Source organism: Ruditapes philippinarum, unplaced genomic scaffold (assembly GCF_026571515.1).
Source record: "Ruditapes philippinarum isolate M1 unplaced genomic scaffold, ASM2657151v2 ctg5521_1_1_1_1, whole genome shotgun sequence".
NCBI lineage: Eukaryota > Metazoa > Mollusca > Bivalvia > Venerida > Veneridae > Ruditapes > Ruditapes philippinarum.
In genome coordinates this window covers 87927-104743 of record NW_026865851.1, presented here as the reverse complement: position 1 = coordinate 104743, position 16817 = coordinate 87927, and the positions used below count along the sequence as shown (strand labels likewise).

Sequence of the window (16817 nt, the reverse complement as noted above, 5' to 3'; positions counted from 1 at the left end):
TTTTGATAATTGACAAAATAAAAATTGAGATTTTTTTTCACTTATCTGTATTTGATTTTCATACAATTAAATACATTTCAAAAGTCATTCTTGTTTGATATTTCCACTAGGTAGCTGCACACTGTATTACGTAATTCCACATTATAGTCTCTGGACTACACAATCTGTAAACATATGAAAGCAGTGTAGGAATATGCTATAGTCAACTTTCAATTTATATATTTAATCTAAAAGAAATGTAACACCTTAATATAGAGAAATATGTCCATACAATGTAGTTTTAAAGGTACATTGTATAATATTTCATTAATTGCAATCAAAACATCAAAAGAACAAAATGATTGATGAAATTATTTTAAAGAAGCTACAGCATTATAAACATATATGTACTGACTTCATGAAGTCATTAATTCCATAAAATTTACAGGAATGAATACTTTTAATAATTAAAACTGAAACTAATTTTGATAGAAAATGAAAAACTTAAAAATTACCAGTTAAATATTTCTTCTATTGTATTCTTTTGTTCCAACTACACCATTTTCTTCTTCTTCATCCTCCCTTGTCACATGTTACTGAGCTTTTTGGCTTCAACCTAAATTTTGGAAGTAGAAAAAACAAATATGCAATCATGTCATATTTTTTATTACATTTTAAGACTTCAGTTTGTTTTTCTAAAATGAAATGATAAAAAAATTAATGTATTGTTTATTTAGAAAAATTAAGAATGATTTCATTTTCCCTCCATATTTATAAACAGGTTTCCTGGAAAGTTATTTAAAATCTTTTTTGAATAATGAGCTTACAGAATTCATAATTTTATGAAAAATTAAAAATATTAAGAACTGTAAATAAATTATAACTTACCATTTATCTGTTACAATTGGCTGCTTATTTCCCTCCATTTTTTTTCAAATTGGATAATGAAGTTTAACATATCTATTATGCTCCATGTTATATATAAATTTCACAATTAATTTCCCAAGAAAGTTCTGTAAAGCTGGGGTAGTTGAATTCTTAAATCTCATTTTCTATGTAATTATCAAAACTCATTTATGTATTAATATATAAATGTAAGTTGATTTTTTTTAATTAAAATCACAACTTAAGCCTCCAATCTTTCTAAAGAAAATGACCATGCTGGAAATAATTTTCAGGGTGTGATATTTGCTCTGGATTTTAAACTGCTGTCAGTCAATCTGTGGTAACTTCTCTATTTTCATCTGTCAGATAGCCCAGTTTAACATGAAGTATTTTGAAATACTGTAAAAAGTTCCACTTGAAGGTTATTTGTTTATATAAACTGAAAGCTGACCTTAGAAGTAGGAGATTCTGTACAGATTGTGAGATGATGGATATAAACTAAAAATCTTGTACATTACTTATTGCTGACCAATTAATGCATTAAATAATATTTTTTTATCATAAGTTAAATATAAATAAAATCAATTACCATAATCAATTTTATAGATAACAATAAATCATGTTGAGCTAAAAAAATCTACAAAATTAAAAAAAAAATAATAAAGAATAATTCAGTAAATGAAAAGAATTTTTGTTAAATGGAGTTTACCATAAATCAACTGAAACTTCCAGAAATAGACATTATAATATATTTTCTTATGAATTAAAAATTTCAGTTTTATCTGAACAGCAATGTAAACTGTACTATAAGTGTATTACAATATTCATTTCTAATAACTCTAACTAATAGAACTGAACTCTGCCGCTCAACCCAGAGATCATGGGTTGGAGCCCTACTCGGGTCACAACCATGTTTCTTCATATGACACCAGTACTGGTTGGTTCCAGGAAGCGGACTCGAAAGTGATTAATATAAGTTGCAAGAACTTGTTTCGCAATCAAGCTTAAATAAATATGTTTTAAACCAACTCTAACTAAGAAAAATCAGGCTGGAGATGAAGAACTTTTAAGACTGTATTGAAACTGGTTCTTGAAAATTTTCTAACATTGAAATATCTGGGTAGATTTTGCTTATATTTCTCCAAGTCAGTAAAATCTGTGTCAAAATATTTTCAAAGTGCAAATATTCCTGCTTCCACCCTGACTTTACCAAAATGAAGACAATGTCAGGGTAGAAAAAAACTTGAATTCCCATGTAAGATTTCTTGAAAATTCAGGGTCCATGTCTATTTCACCCTGATTTTGCCAATTCTGGTTCAAAACAGGCCTGAATCGGTCCTGTTTTTCATAAAAGCCATGCTGATTTTTCGTACAGGGATGAGGGGGACTCCACCCCCCTTCAAACCCCCCAAACAGACAGCCCTAGGGTCAAAATTTGCCCCGTCCCGGGGGCCATTGATTTTCCTTCTATGTGTTTAGCGAAAACTTAAAAATCTTCTTTGAAAAAACCCAAATAGCTAGAGTTTAAATATTAAGCATGAAACATCTTCTAGTAAGTGTCTACAAAGTTTGTTCAAATAAAAGCCCTTGGGTCAAAACTGGCCCCGCCCCAGGGGTGTCATTGTTTTTTACTATAATTATGTGTATAGTAAAAAATTAAAAAATCTTCTTTTTAAAAACCCAATGAGCTAGAGCTTAGATGTTTAGCATGAAACATCTTCTTACGGGTGTCTACCAAGTTTGTTCAAATATAAGCCCTTGGGTTAAAATTGGCCCTATGGGGGTGGGGGGGGGGGTGATCATTGTTTTTCATTATATGTGTATAGTAAAAACTTAAATCATGAAACATCTTCTAATGGGTGTCTTCCAAGTTTGTTCAAATAAAAGCCCTGGGGTTTAAACTGGCGCCCCTCCAGGGGGCCTATATACAGGTGAGCGACCTCAGGGCCATGTTTTAATTAACCTTTTACCCTATGAGAATATTGCAAAAAATGGCCGTTTTAATTGAAAAGCCTCCTGTAACAAGTTCAAACTGCTATGAAACTATGAAAAATGCTTCAATACTGATGAAACTTGGCACAAATGTTGACTACACCATAGCCTCTGTAACAGAATGCTCAATGGTAAATTTCCTGTTACCATGGCAACAGTGATTTCTCAAAATTGCCAAAAATCACTATTTTGCATTGTTTTTTTTCCATCAAAACTGATTTCAAAGTGCTGCAACTTCTCAATGAATTGAGATAGAGAAAAAGGCTTTTCAGCGTCGATTACTGAGTTACCCTAAGATCGACCTGAGGCCATTTTTAGCCTGTCGCATGTCCAAAATTTTCTTGGCGATGAGGGGGCTCCGCCCCCCCTTTAAACCCCCCAAACAGGGGCACATCCCCCTTCTGGCAACCCCCTGATGTAACATTTGGATGGGGGATGGCGCCGAAAAAGTGGTCACTTTTTTTAACAACATTTCTCAAATGAAAAACAGTGTTTTGGGCCTAAATAGGGTATTTTTTCACTGTTTGAGGCCTCAAAAAGGGGGGGGGGGGGAAACCGTCGAAACACACTTATTTGAGGGAAAAGGTTAAAATAGAAACACAAGTGAATGGCCCATGGCCTTTCAGAATGTTTCTGGATTCTTACTGGTAGGGGACTTATGGATTGCTTGCAATACTATGATAATTGCTTGTTTTATTTAACGTAGACGAAATTAACTACCTCTCCGAAAGTGTGTGTTGTTAACACATCGGTCGTCTTTCTTTGATTCGCATCAATTTAAAATAATAAATTGAAAGGAACATTGACACATTCAATCCCATGGACCTTTTAATCCAAACCGCTAATCTCATTGATAATCTCATCTATAGACACCTTAATTTTAAACTGTTAATTGATAATTTAAACTTCTCTTCCGTGTACCGCAAATCGTTCACACCTTCATGTCGGTTGTCGTTAAGTGTTGTAAAATTGTTTGAAATGTTCTAAAATTGTTTGTTTATTGGAGATAACGGGTGACATGTACAATTTAGCAAGCAGGGTTAATTAGTGGTCGTTTTATTGGACCCCTTTTGCATTGTAAAGTGAAATTTGGACCGTTAAAAGTGGTTGTTATACGTAGTTGCTTTGGTAGTTTAACACGGAGGAAGGTAGTCTAGTACTGGTGTAACTCTCCAGGATCGATGGTTAGGAAACTATCCGCCTATATGACTGAAATACTGTTGGGAAAAGGCGTAAAATCAAACAAACAAAACAATACGTAGTTGCGGGTCGATCGTAATTTCGGGCCTTACGACCATTGAATTATATGGGCAAAAAAAAGGGACCGGAAATTTTTTTTTTTTTAAAGCGGTCGTTATATCGAATTGCCCGCAATTTAGGGTTGGTCGTTTAAGGGAGACTTTACTGTATAACAGTTTGCAATGATATATTTGATGTTTATTGTTGTAAATTTATCTTATATTAGTCAGAATAAAGGTGTGTACATACAGAACAAGTTGAAGAAACCCATTCTTAAGTCTTTTGTAAAGTATAAAGAAGTTGACAAAACAATTCAACAAAAAACTATGTTAGAAAAGAATTCTTGAACTTTGAATATTCAGAGTCTTTTGCAACATGCATTTCCCTGGAGGAATAAAATAAAATAAAATCTCTCTCTAAACACAAATATTTTCTGTTGTACTGATTTGACATTGAAAGTTTAATATATGCCCACCAAAAGTTTACATTGAAATTTGATACCTGTAGTGTACATTCAGTGTATCGCTGTAAGAAAACATTAACTCTTTGTGAAAAATATCTACAGTGAAACTGTATGATTTTTCTGACAACAGGACAATAATTATGTGGCTAGATTGACAATAGGTAACTGTTCTTTCTCTTTGATGTCATTCATTTCGTTATGCTTTTATGTGGCTATTTTCTTTTGTGTGGCTAAAAAGAACAATAGAGAGAACATAAGAGTAGTGACATTATTACTCTCCTGTTTAAGAACATCTGTCTGTCAGTCCGTCCGTCCACAAAACTGGATCCCGAGATAACGCAAAAAGTACTGAAAATATTTTTATGAAACTTATATTGATAGATGGCGGTATGGAGATTATGAACGTCTTTTTCTTTTCTACTTATGTTGAAATTTCTGGTTGCTATGGCAACAAATAAACTGAAACTATGGCAAATTTTACACATAAACTGGATCCTGTGATAATGCAAAAAGTACTGGAAATATTTTTATAACACTAAAAATATGGTACTAAGATGACAGTCTGGAGATAACGCACGTCTTTTTTCTTTTCTTCCTATGTTGAAAATTCTGGTTGCTATGGCAACATATAGACTGAAAATATGGCAAATTTTACACATAAACTGTATCCAGTGATAACTTAAAAAGTATTTGAAATATTTTTATGAAACTTGATATATGGGTAGATGGCAGTCTGGAGATTATGCATGTTTTCATCTTTTCTTTCTATTTTATAAAATGTGGTTGCCATGGCAACAAATAGGCTTAAAAATGGCAAATATAACAATATTTGTGATTAGTCAAAAAGAGATGGTAATTTTTATGAAGTTGCATCTTTATTTCAAGAGTTATCTCCTCTTTAAGAATTTTGCTTTTAAAAATGTTATGTTTTGGTGACAGGGATGTTTCAAATATTAACTTAAGAGTGTCCTTCAGTCCATCTGTCTGTCTGTCTGTTCATGAAAACTGTTTCCTGTGATCATTTTTAAAGAACTTTTCCAACAAATTTACTTAAAATAGAGAAAAATTGAAACATTAGTGAATGGCCAATGACCCTTAGAATGTTGCTGGGGTTCTAACCGGTAGGTGACTTATGGATTGCTTGCAATATTATGATAATTGCTATCAAGACAACTGGTTGTCTGAATTCTGGTCATACAATTTCTTTGAAATCTTAAAATATAACATTTTTTATTTAGAACTTTTCACATCTATAAGGTAAGCTATTTAGGATCATAATTGCATTGAGAACAAGTTGTTTAGCATATAAAAAAATAACAAAAGTTAAATAAATAAAATCAAATGTATATATGTTTCAGATGGTCCAGACAACGTTGTGTTTAGTCCTAGTTATACAAGCTATGAGAAAGATGAAAATGAAACTCTCGATCAAGTAACTTGTACAGCAACCTGCCATCCTACATGTAGTTTTACGTGGTCAAAGACGCCATCAAGAACACTTGTTAGTAGCTCAGCTTTATTAAACCTTGGGAGGCTTCAGAGTTCAGATGCTGGAACATACAGATGTACAGCAATAAGGACTGGTGGTGAACCACAAAGCAAAGATCTAACTGTGAATGTAATTTGTAAGTATAGATATAGCTATAGTGATATTATTAATAGACCTCTATTAACACTATCAACTGTTTTGGTTAAATGTTTACAAGAAAAGCAAATTATAACATGGATAATTTTGTAACTTATTTATTGTCATTAGATGATCAGAATACTAAATAATCAGGCACATCTTCACTACTTTATAAAAATGAATATCTAAAGAACACTTTGTAATGGCAATTAAAACGAATTTGGCTATTTAACTAAAAGATAATAATTGTAAAGTTTGATCAAAACTAGACCACAGATTTTAAATGATTTTTTTAGCTCACCTGAGCATATGCTCAGGGTGAGCTATTAGGATCACTCTTCGTCTGTCGTCTGTCGTCCGTCGTATGTCGTCCGTTGTCCGTTCACACTTTTACATACGACATCTCCTCTGAAACCATAAGGCAGATCATAATGAAACTTCACAGGGATGTTCCTTGTGCGAAGCCTTTAAATAACAAAGTTGTTCAAAGAATTCCATTCCATGCAGAACTCTGGTTACCATGGCAACCAAAAGAAAAAACTTTAAACATCTTCTTCTAAAAAACCCAAAGAGCTAGAGCTTAGATATTTGGCATGAAACATCTTCTAGTGAGTGTCTACCAAGTTTGTTCAAATAAAAGCCCTGGGGTCAAAATTGGCCCCGCCCCAGGGGGTCATTGATTTTCCCTATATGCATAATATTATAGTAAAAACTTAAAAAAATCTTTTTTTAAAGAACCCAAAGAGCTAGAGCTAAGATATTTAGCATGAAACATGTTCTAATGGGTGTCTACCAAGTTTGTTCAAATAAAAACCCTTTGGTCAAAATTGGCCCCGCCCCAGGGGGTCATTGATTTTCCCTATATGCATAATATTATAGTAAAAACTTAAAAAATCTTCATTTAAAGAACCCAAAGAGCTAGAGCTAAGATATTTAGCATGAAACATGTTCTAATGGGTGTCTACCAAGTTTGTTCAAATAAAAGCCCTGGGGTCAAAATTGGCCCCGCCCCAGGGGGTCATTGATTTTCCTTATATGTGTATAGGAAAAACTTAAAAAATCTTCTTTGAAAGAAACCAAATAGCTAGAGTTAAGATACTAAGCATGAAACATCTTCTAGTGAGTGTCTACCAAGTTTGTTCAAATAAAAGCCCTGGGGTCAAAATAGGCCCCGCCCCGGGGGTCATTCCTTTTCCATATGTGTATAGCAAAAACTTAAAAGTCTTCTTTGAAAAAACCCGAATAGCTAGAGTTTAGATATTAAGCATGAAACATTTTCTAGTAAGTGTCTACAAAGATTGTTCAAATAAAAGCCCTTGGGTCAAAACTGGCCCTGCCCAAGGTGTGTCATTGTTTTTAACTATATGTGTAAAGAAAAAAACTTGACCAGCTAGACCTTAGATGCTAAGCATGAAATATCTTCTAATGGGTGTCTACCAAGTTTGTTCAAATAAAAGCCCTGGGGTTTAAACTGGCCCCAATCCGGGGGCCTATATACAGGTGAGCGATTTTAGGGCCATCATGGCCCTCTTGTTAAGCAAAATGAGGCTAGCAGAAAATTCAAAAAGTTTATTTCATTAGCTTCAAGAGAGGGATTTTTCTTATCAAATGCATCCTGGATATGATCAAAAGCAGTTTAAGATAAAGATTGTTTACACATTTAGGGTAAAAGCATTTTTAACTTCTGAAATATGTACAAATAAAACATTATGATATAAAGACCGAGTCTTAATTTATTTTTATGCAACAGTCATGAGTAACTCTAAGCCTGTACATTACAGCAAGAAAATAAAGCAAATTACAACCCTATGTCTGTTTCTACACTGCTGGGTTATCATTGTGGTTTTGTTTTTTGTGCAAAACACAGGGGAATATGTCAAACTCTCAATGCAGGGGTATACAGGGATTTCAAAATACAAAAGTTGAAGTTGTCTGTATGTATAGGACTTTGATTAACAGATGCTTTTTAATTTGCACACTTTTATAAATATTCAAATAACATTTTATATGGGAAAAATGTTTAAGATCTCTCAAAGGTTAAATGGTAATGCTGCACATTTTCCATTTTTATATGCCCCAAGACCTTTGGCAAGTATTATGTTTTGTTATATTCCGTCCCGTTTTCACTACTGAAATTAAGTCATACAGGATAAGGAGTTTTATATGTCTTTTACATCAATGTTTGATCTTTAATATCTTTTACAAACTCATAAAATCAGTTAAATTAAATATTATTCTGTTCAAATAAACTGTGATAGAAAAATGAAAAAAATGTCTTCTAAATTGCATATAATATGATTATATGCATGCCTTACAGATGGACCGAGGAATATATTTTTCAATCCAAATGATGTGTCATATCGACATAATGAAAATTATAACCCAGCACCAATCACATGTGGAGCAGATTGCTGGGAATGTAGCTACAGTTGGTCTGGACCAAATTCATTTAGTGTGTCTGGAGCAGTGCTTGACCTGAGTCCTTTAACAAAGTCAATGGCTGGAACATATACATGTACTGCTAGAAACGTTAAACTGTCTCAACAACCACTACAAACAAAACAGTTGCTACTTGAAGTTAGATGTAAGTTGATTTTTTATTCATTGTACAATTATATAAAATTTTAATTATTCAGAAAAAATTGCCTGTATATGCTCACAGACCACTATGAATCAGTATGAATATTTAAACAAAGTGATTATTTCCTAATTCGCTACGCTCAAACGTAAATAAATTATTTATCCCATAATAAAGGAATCGAAGGAAGAAAGAACAACAAATACATAAATTCACATTTAGGATTTGTTATCTGCATTGCCGTTTATCGAGTGTTAACACATGTTCTTAGAAACAACACCAAAATCGTATACACATGAAAATAACATCTCAACGTTAAATCGGTATAATGTAAAATATCTTTTTTGACAATAAACTCATTTCTTAATTGCGTACATCAACATGGAAAACACAAAGTTATGAACATACTTTCCCTGTCAGTATGCTGCGAGTCGGCTGCGCAACCCTACTCCATCGTGGGAGGGGGACGTAGTAGGAAACCAAAACTCAAGACCAGCCACCTTCCGTAAGTGTTCTGACATAATTTAATGAGAAACCCCATAAAAATAATCCACTTACTACATAAAATGTAATTAAAAGCCAAATTAGTACGCTCAATAACTGCACGCCTTCCATGAATAAGTTCAAAACATTTTACAAAAAATTATCTTCTAATACAAAGAATATAAAAATTGTAGCAATTAAATTTGAAATCGGAAAAGTTCAAGGTATCGCATTTCACTAAAGAATAGTTCTCCAATATAATGGACATCCCAGAAAGTAGTACATTTTATTCTTGGAGCAAAATCTGTAAAATATACAATATTTCAGTTAAATTAAAATCGTAACCAAAACGTAACTGCTTGCGTAAATTAATCTAAAATGCACCTTTATAATACCTTTTTTCAAATACCATTACTATGCGACTATATGAATATTCTTGTTTTTTGTTAACGTTTCCAGCAAGAATAAAAATGGCCATTATATGTAGAACCAAAGAAAATCATCGTTACTTTGCAGATTAATTCTACTTTGTAGGTGTAACTGTGTGTACTTTTCGGGATGGTGGGAGGGATTCAGTGTACGATATAGTACAATAAACGTGTGTAGCAATGCAGAAAACCTCGAATGATGTACACGTCTAACCGACTTTATTATATATTACTGACGCACGAGAAAATCGTGCGTATCATATTCAATGATTTTCAATACAGTAAAACTTCGATTACTTTAACCTAGGATAAATATATTTATTTCCTAATTCGCTACGCTCAAACGTAAATAAATTATTTATCCCATAATAAAGGAATCGAAGGAAGAAAGAACAACAAATACATAAATTCACATTTAGGATTTGTTATCTGCATTGCCGTTTATCGAATTCAAAAACAAAGAACGGGTGCAAAGAAACACTTTATAATATTACAAAACTGTTCAATGTTAACATAATATCAATCAATATCAATATAATATGCATTTCATATTTTTTTTCAAATTTTCAATATCAGATGCCCAGACTCTTTGTAACTGATAATCGTTTGTTTAAATCATCTTTGACATAACCGTCCTTTGCTCTGTCACTACGCCACCCGCAGCCATGTCTTTTAAAAAGTCTATCAGAAATTCCTAAATTGGCAGCCGCTGTGGCTCCCCCCCGATCTTAAACTATGTAATCCAAAATGAGATTTATCTAATCCAATTGAAGAAAACATATCCAGAATGATCTCCCTTGATCTCGTATGAGATAAAGAAGAGTCTGTGCATCTTAACTTATAACACTGTTTAGATTTACAGTAAGAGAGTGAACGAAATATAAACTCATTTGAATCATCAGTAATTTGAGCACATTTGAGATATAATTTAAGCAATGATACTGGACATGTTCTATTACCAGTTTTTGCTATTACACTCCAGTTACCATCTCTATAAATGTCAGTTTTACTCTTTTCAATGAAAATTGCTATATGATCGTCATGAAAAGTAATATCAGAACGTCTTATAGAAGTTAATTCAGAAAATCTAAAGAAATCCTGCATATCCAAGTAAAACACATTGTAATACTTCTTAACCTATACAAATCATTTGCATCGTTGCTATACATAGACACTAATTTATGTAACATTTCCGGTGTAATTGGTTCTTTTTTAGAGACTGCATGTCCAAGAATCCTGTGAGCTGCCTCCCGAACTGACTTAGTTAAATTTGAATGAACATGGGTTCATAGAACATCCGGCTAAATCATGAGCCGATTTAACTCCGTAAAAGGCATCGTCAACACTAGACGCTGAATTACATTTTTGAATGATAGAAATCAAATGCAATGAAAAATATCGGTGTCGAAAGCTGGTAAAGAGTTTAGTTTGTAATTCGACGCCCACTGAACCAAGCATTGAATGATCGTTGGTACTTTTTGCTAGTATTGACAGCTCGAGACTTTAAAACAACGCTCGGAAGCCTGGCAGCCATGGACGACAACTCTGGATTCTTTGTACTTGTCAAATGACTATTCAACTTTGAAGCTTATCAAATCTGTAAAACGTAACAAGAAAAAAAAAAAATTATAAAAGTAATTCTTACGATATAATAATGTAATCATATAGTTTCAAACAATATGAACAATCAAAATACAACTTAATATAAAAGAAAAAAGGCTGAAAATAATTGAAAACAGAGTCCATAAGAAATAAACTGTTCATCACGCTTTTTTCAAGTCGATTTGTTTTTCGTGAAAAAGATTAGAAAATATTACAATCTGCCTTCACAGCGGAAAAATCAACCACAGTCAAACCGTTATTATGACCACTTAAATTCAGGAAGTAAAAATAGAAAATTAAACCTATCAAATAATAATGTCGCACATCGACGCTTTCTACTGCCTATCGACTGGCGTACTACAAATTTATAATTTTGATAAAATTTAATCTCGCCAATAGGCGCTTGCCACTGCCCAACGGCTGGCATACCACACAAAGTTTTAATTTAAAAAATCTCGCCAATCGGCGCTTGCCACTGCCAAACGGCTGGCGATACCACATAATTTCTAATTTAATAAATCTCGCTAATCAGCGCTTGCCACTGCCAAACGGCTGGCGTACCACATAATTTCTAATTTAATAAATCTCGCCAATAGGCGCTTGCCACTGCCAAACGGCTGGCGTACCACACAATTCTAATTTATTGAATTTCGTCACTGTTCTAAAAAAATAAACAAACTAGCTCGCTATACATATAACAAAACATAAAAAATATAAGAACGGTCATTTTTCACGTGTTACACTGTGATATGATTTCACAAAGAAGATTCAACAACCTATTAAATAAAAAAGCTTGAAACATAGCTTTCAATATTTAAACAGAACAATCTAATCGTATAGCTAAAACTTTACTGTTGAAACTTTCAGATCCAAAAATAGTTTGTCTATTTAAGTATTGTACAAAAATGTCTAGTCTTGTGGAAAAACTCAAAATATCAAGAATGTATATTTCGGGTATACTGCTATTACCAAACAACATTGGCCAGAACGGTGCAGATGGCCAATGAGGTACAATCAAAACAAATGGTTGATAGCTTTAGGCACAAACGTGACAGGGGGAACCAGCCAGTTATTTTCCCCTGACCAATCAACTGAAAATGCATCGACTTGTTCTGAACAAAGAATTAAATCTTTTAACTTTACAATTGTAATGATTGGCAAATCAATCTATCGAAAAAGGCCCCCACATATCATCCAAAAAATTGAAAAATTCTGTAGTAACGCCCCAATCATCAACATCAAAAAAGTTACTTATTTGATCTGCAAACTGATTTTGCGCCCTAGGAACCCAGTCTATATGTAAAAGTATACCGTTTTTAATACAAAAATCAAAAATGTTAACAGCGAGGGAATGTAACTTTGGTTTCATACTCCCTCCGTTAATAATTTTTACACAATTTTGATTGTCGGTGCACCATCGGACTGATTTACCAGAAATAAACAATACAAAACTTTGTAGAGCAAAATATATTGCAGACAACTCCCGCCATGTTGAACTCTCAGTTTTTTCATACTCGGACCAATTTCTGTGACAAATACATTTATCAGAGTTTAAGATATAAGCCCCACATGCTACGCTACTGGCATCGGAAAAGATATTTATAGTAAATGTATGTTCAATAAAAAGAAACTTGATAGGATTGTTTTTAAACTGGTCTCTCCAGAATAACAACTCCTGTACACATCCGTCTACAAAAGAGAGTTTGGTACGGTGTAGATTTTTAGTCATTAGTTTGCAAACTTCCCCTAAAATAGCCATCATAGACATAACTTTCCCTGTAAAACGTGCAAACTCTCTAGCAGACGAAAAAGGTAAATTATTCAAAATAGTACTCAGGTATGAATTTACATTTGAAAAACGTTTCTCTGAAACACTCATTATGATTCTCAGATGGTAACAGGAAAATTAAGACTGAGCATGTCCTTACAAAGGCAATGGTCCAGTCAACATTTGTGCCAAGTTTGATTCGTATTAAAGCATTTTTCAGTTTCATAGCAGTTTGAACTTGTAAGAGGAGGCTTTTCAGTGAAAATGGCCATTTTTAGCTCGACTATTCGAAGAATATGAGAGCTATTCTAGTCGCCCTGGCGTCGGCGTCAGCGTCCGCGTCGGCGTCTGCGTTGGTTAAAGTTTTTTGTAAAGTCAAATATCACAATTACTGCTTGAGATATTCAATTGAAACTTACAATACTTATTTATAGTAACAGGGTACATCAGATTGACAAGTTGGATAACTCTGCCTACAATATTGACAGAATTATGCCCCTTTTTAACTTAGACATTTTGGTTAAAGTTTTTTGTAAAGTCAAATATCTCAGTTATTGCTTGAGATATTCAATTGAAACTTACAATACTTATTTATAGTAACAAGGTACATCAGATTGACAAGTTGGATAACTCTGCCTACAATATTGACAGAATTATGCCCCTTTGGAACTTAGAAAACTTTATTTTGTAAAGTCAAATATCTTAATTATTGCTTGAGATATTCAATTGAAATTTAAAATACTTTTTTATAATAACAATGTATATCAGTTTGCAAAATTGCATAACTCTGCCTGAAATATTTGCAGAATTATTTGCCCCTTTGAAACTTAGAAATTTTGGTTAAAGGTCTTCAAAGATACTTACTTGAAACTTTACACATGCACTAAGGGTCATAATTGGAGGGTCATAATTGTATGTCACTGACCAAGTTCCATAAACCTATCTTGCATTAAGGCTGATTCATATCCCCTTTTCTACTTAGTCTCTTGGTTAATGTTTACATGATAGTTTTACATATCTCAATAACTATTAAAGATATTTATTTAAAACTTCACATATGCATTTAGGGTCATAATTGTAGGTCACTGATCCATAATTCTATCTTGCATTTAGGCTGATTTTTCTCACCTTTGTCAACTAAGAAATTCATGGTAAAGTTTTGCTTGTAAGCTGCTATCTCAATAACTACTGAAGGGTTTGTACCTTTTTTGGGACACTTTTATGCATTCATAATAATAAAGCAGTGATTTACTTGATAAAACACCTTAATAACAAGCCTTTGTACCTTTTCTGTCAAATTTATGTATTCATAGGTAATTAATATTATTTTACTCAATTAAACACCCTTGTGACATTACCTTCCGAATAGTCAAGCCAATACTGTATAATTAGACTCTCTCTAAGGCCTATAACATGAATTTATGAAAAAAATAGCTCTTTTGTGAACTTAAAAAATTTAACATTATCAAGGCTCTTTAACTATCAAGCACTTAGAATAGTCAAGCGTGCTGTCCTACCGACAGCTCTTGTTATTATGCCCCCGCCATGTAATGGCCGGGGCATATAGTGTTACCCTGTTCCGTCATTCCGTCATTCCGTCATCATCAGTTTCCGTTCATTATCTTAGTAACGGTTGCACACATTCAATTCAAATTTGACATATGGATATGTCATGAGAAAATACAGGTAAAGTTCGAATTTGGTCATGGTTCGATGATTTTTGGCAGAGTTATGCCCCTTTTACTTTAAAATAAACTGAAATTTTCAGTTTCCGTTCATTATCTCCCCAACGGTACAACCCATTCAACTCAAACTTGACATATGGATATGTCATGATAAAATACAGGTCAAGTTCGAATTTGGTCATGGTTAGATGATTTTTGGCAGAGTTATGCCCCTTTTACTTTGAAAATAATATGAAATTTTCAGTTTCCGTTCATTATCTCCCCAACGGTACAACACATTCAACTCAAATTTGACATATGGATATGTCATGATAAAATACAGGTCTAGTTCGAATTTGGTCATGGTAAGATGATTTTTGACAGAGTTATGCCCCTTTCACTTTGAAAATAATATGAAATTTTCAGTTTCCGTTCATTATCTCACCAACGGTACAACACATTCAACTCAAATTTGACATATGGATATGTCATGATAAAATACAGGCCAAGTTCGAATTTGGTCATGGTTAGATGATTTTTGACAGAGTTATGCCCCTTTCACTTTGAAAATAATATGAAATTTTCAGTTTCTGTTTATTATCTCCCCACCGGTACAACACATTCAACTCAAATTTGACATATGGATATGTTTTTGGAATGCCCAGGCCAAGTTCGAATTTGGTCATGGTTCAATGATTTTTGGCAGAGTAAAGCCCCTTTCATGAAATAATATGAAATTTACAGTTGCTGTTCATTATCTACCCAACACTCACTGTGTTACATATTCAACTCAAATTTGACATATGGATATGTCAAAGGAATGGGCAGGTCAAGTTGGAATTTAGTCATGGTTCGATGATTTTTTGGCAGAGTTATGCCCCTTTCACTTTGAAAATAATATAGATACATCTTAGGAATAAGCAGTTTAAGTTTGAATTTGGTCTTGGTTCAATGATTTTGGACAAACTTATCTTTCTTGAATGTTGGAAAAATTTTGAACTTTCAGTTTCAGCACTCATACTTTTGTGGAAATGTATGTAGCCATTATTTTGGCTACAAATATGAAATATGCTATTTTCAAAAGGTTAAGACTGAATGATTTCAGTGCCTTGAACATTGTATGGAAATGGTTTGTGTTAACATTGAAAAGTTTTAAGGGCTTTGAACTTAAAATGAAAAAAATAATTTGTGCAAACAAATTTGGAACTAAATATTATAACATCTCAAATTTTGGCTGCATGCGGGGGCATCCGTGGCATGATGACACATTTCTAGTTCACAATATGCTCATAGGGGAAAGGGTTAACTAGAAAAAATATAAATGTTTCAAAACAACAATTTTTCACCAAAATTAGTTAAAAGACCACATATTAACATGGAAAAACTAGATTTTGGGTGATTCCAAAGTTTTTCATCATTTTTTGTTAACCCGTTACCTCATATATACGCGAAACAATGCATTTTCGATCACCCCTTATTTAGGCCTGAAATATTGAAAAAATGTCCTATTTGGGCCCCAAACACATGTTTTCGTTTGAGAAATGTTGCTTAAAAAAGTGAGCACTTTTTCGGCGCAGCCCCCATCCAAAAGATACATCAGGGGGTTGCCAGAAGGGGGATGTGCCCCCTTCTGTTTGGGGGGTTTGAAGGGGGTGGAGCCCCCTAATCGCCAAGAAAATTTTGGACTTGTGAGAAGCTTAAAATGACCCCAGGTCATAAGGTAACGTGTAACCAACGCTGAAAAGCCTTTGACTCTATCTCAATCCCTTGAGAAGTTGCAGCACTTTGAAATAAATTTTGATGGAAAAAATCGAGGCAAAATAGTGATTTTTGGCAATTTTGAGATGTCCCCTCGTTGCCATGGTAACAGGAAATTTAAGACTGAGCATGTCCTTACAAAGGCAATGGTCCGGTCAACATTTGTGCCAAGTTTGATTAGTATTAAAGCATTTTTCATAGTTTCATAGCAGTTTGAACTTGTAAGAGGAGGCTTTTCAGTGAAAATGGCCATTTTTCACAATATGCTCATGGGGGAAAGGGTTAAACAATATTTGTAGTATGATATTTGTAAATACAAAACTTAAAAATTTCCTGAAAAAAAATTTACAT

General features: G+C 33.4%; 1 protein-coding gene across 1 annotated transcript in view; it reads left to right on the top strand.

Annotated features, from left to right (window-relative positions):
* The first annotated feature begins 1744 nt into the window (after nt 1-1744).
* Nucleotides 1745-16817, top strand: part of LOC132730558 (hemicentin-1-like) — a 55617-nt gene continuing 40544 nt past the window's right edge. Inside the window, exons 1-3 of the mRNA XM_060716516.1 lie at nt 1745-1748; nt 5917-6183; nt 8503-8769. Of these exons, the coding sequence (XP_060572499.1) occupies nt 1745-1748; nt 5917-6183; nt 8503-8769 (538 nt within the window). The remainder of the gene's footprint in view (nt 1749-5916; nt 6184-8502; nt 8770-16817) is intronic.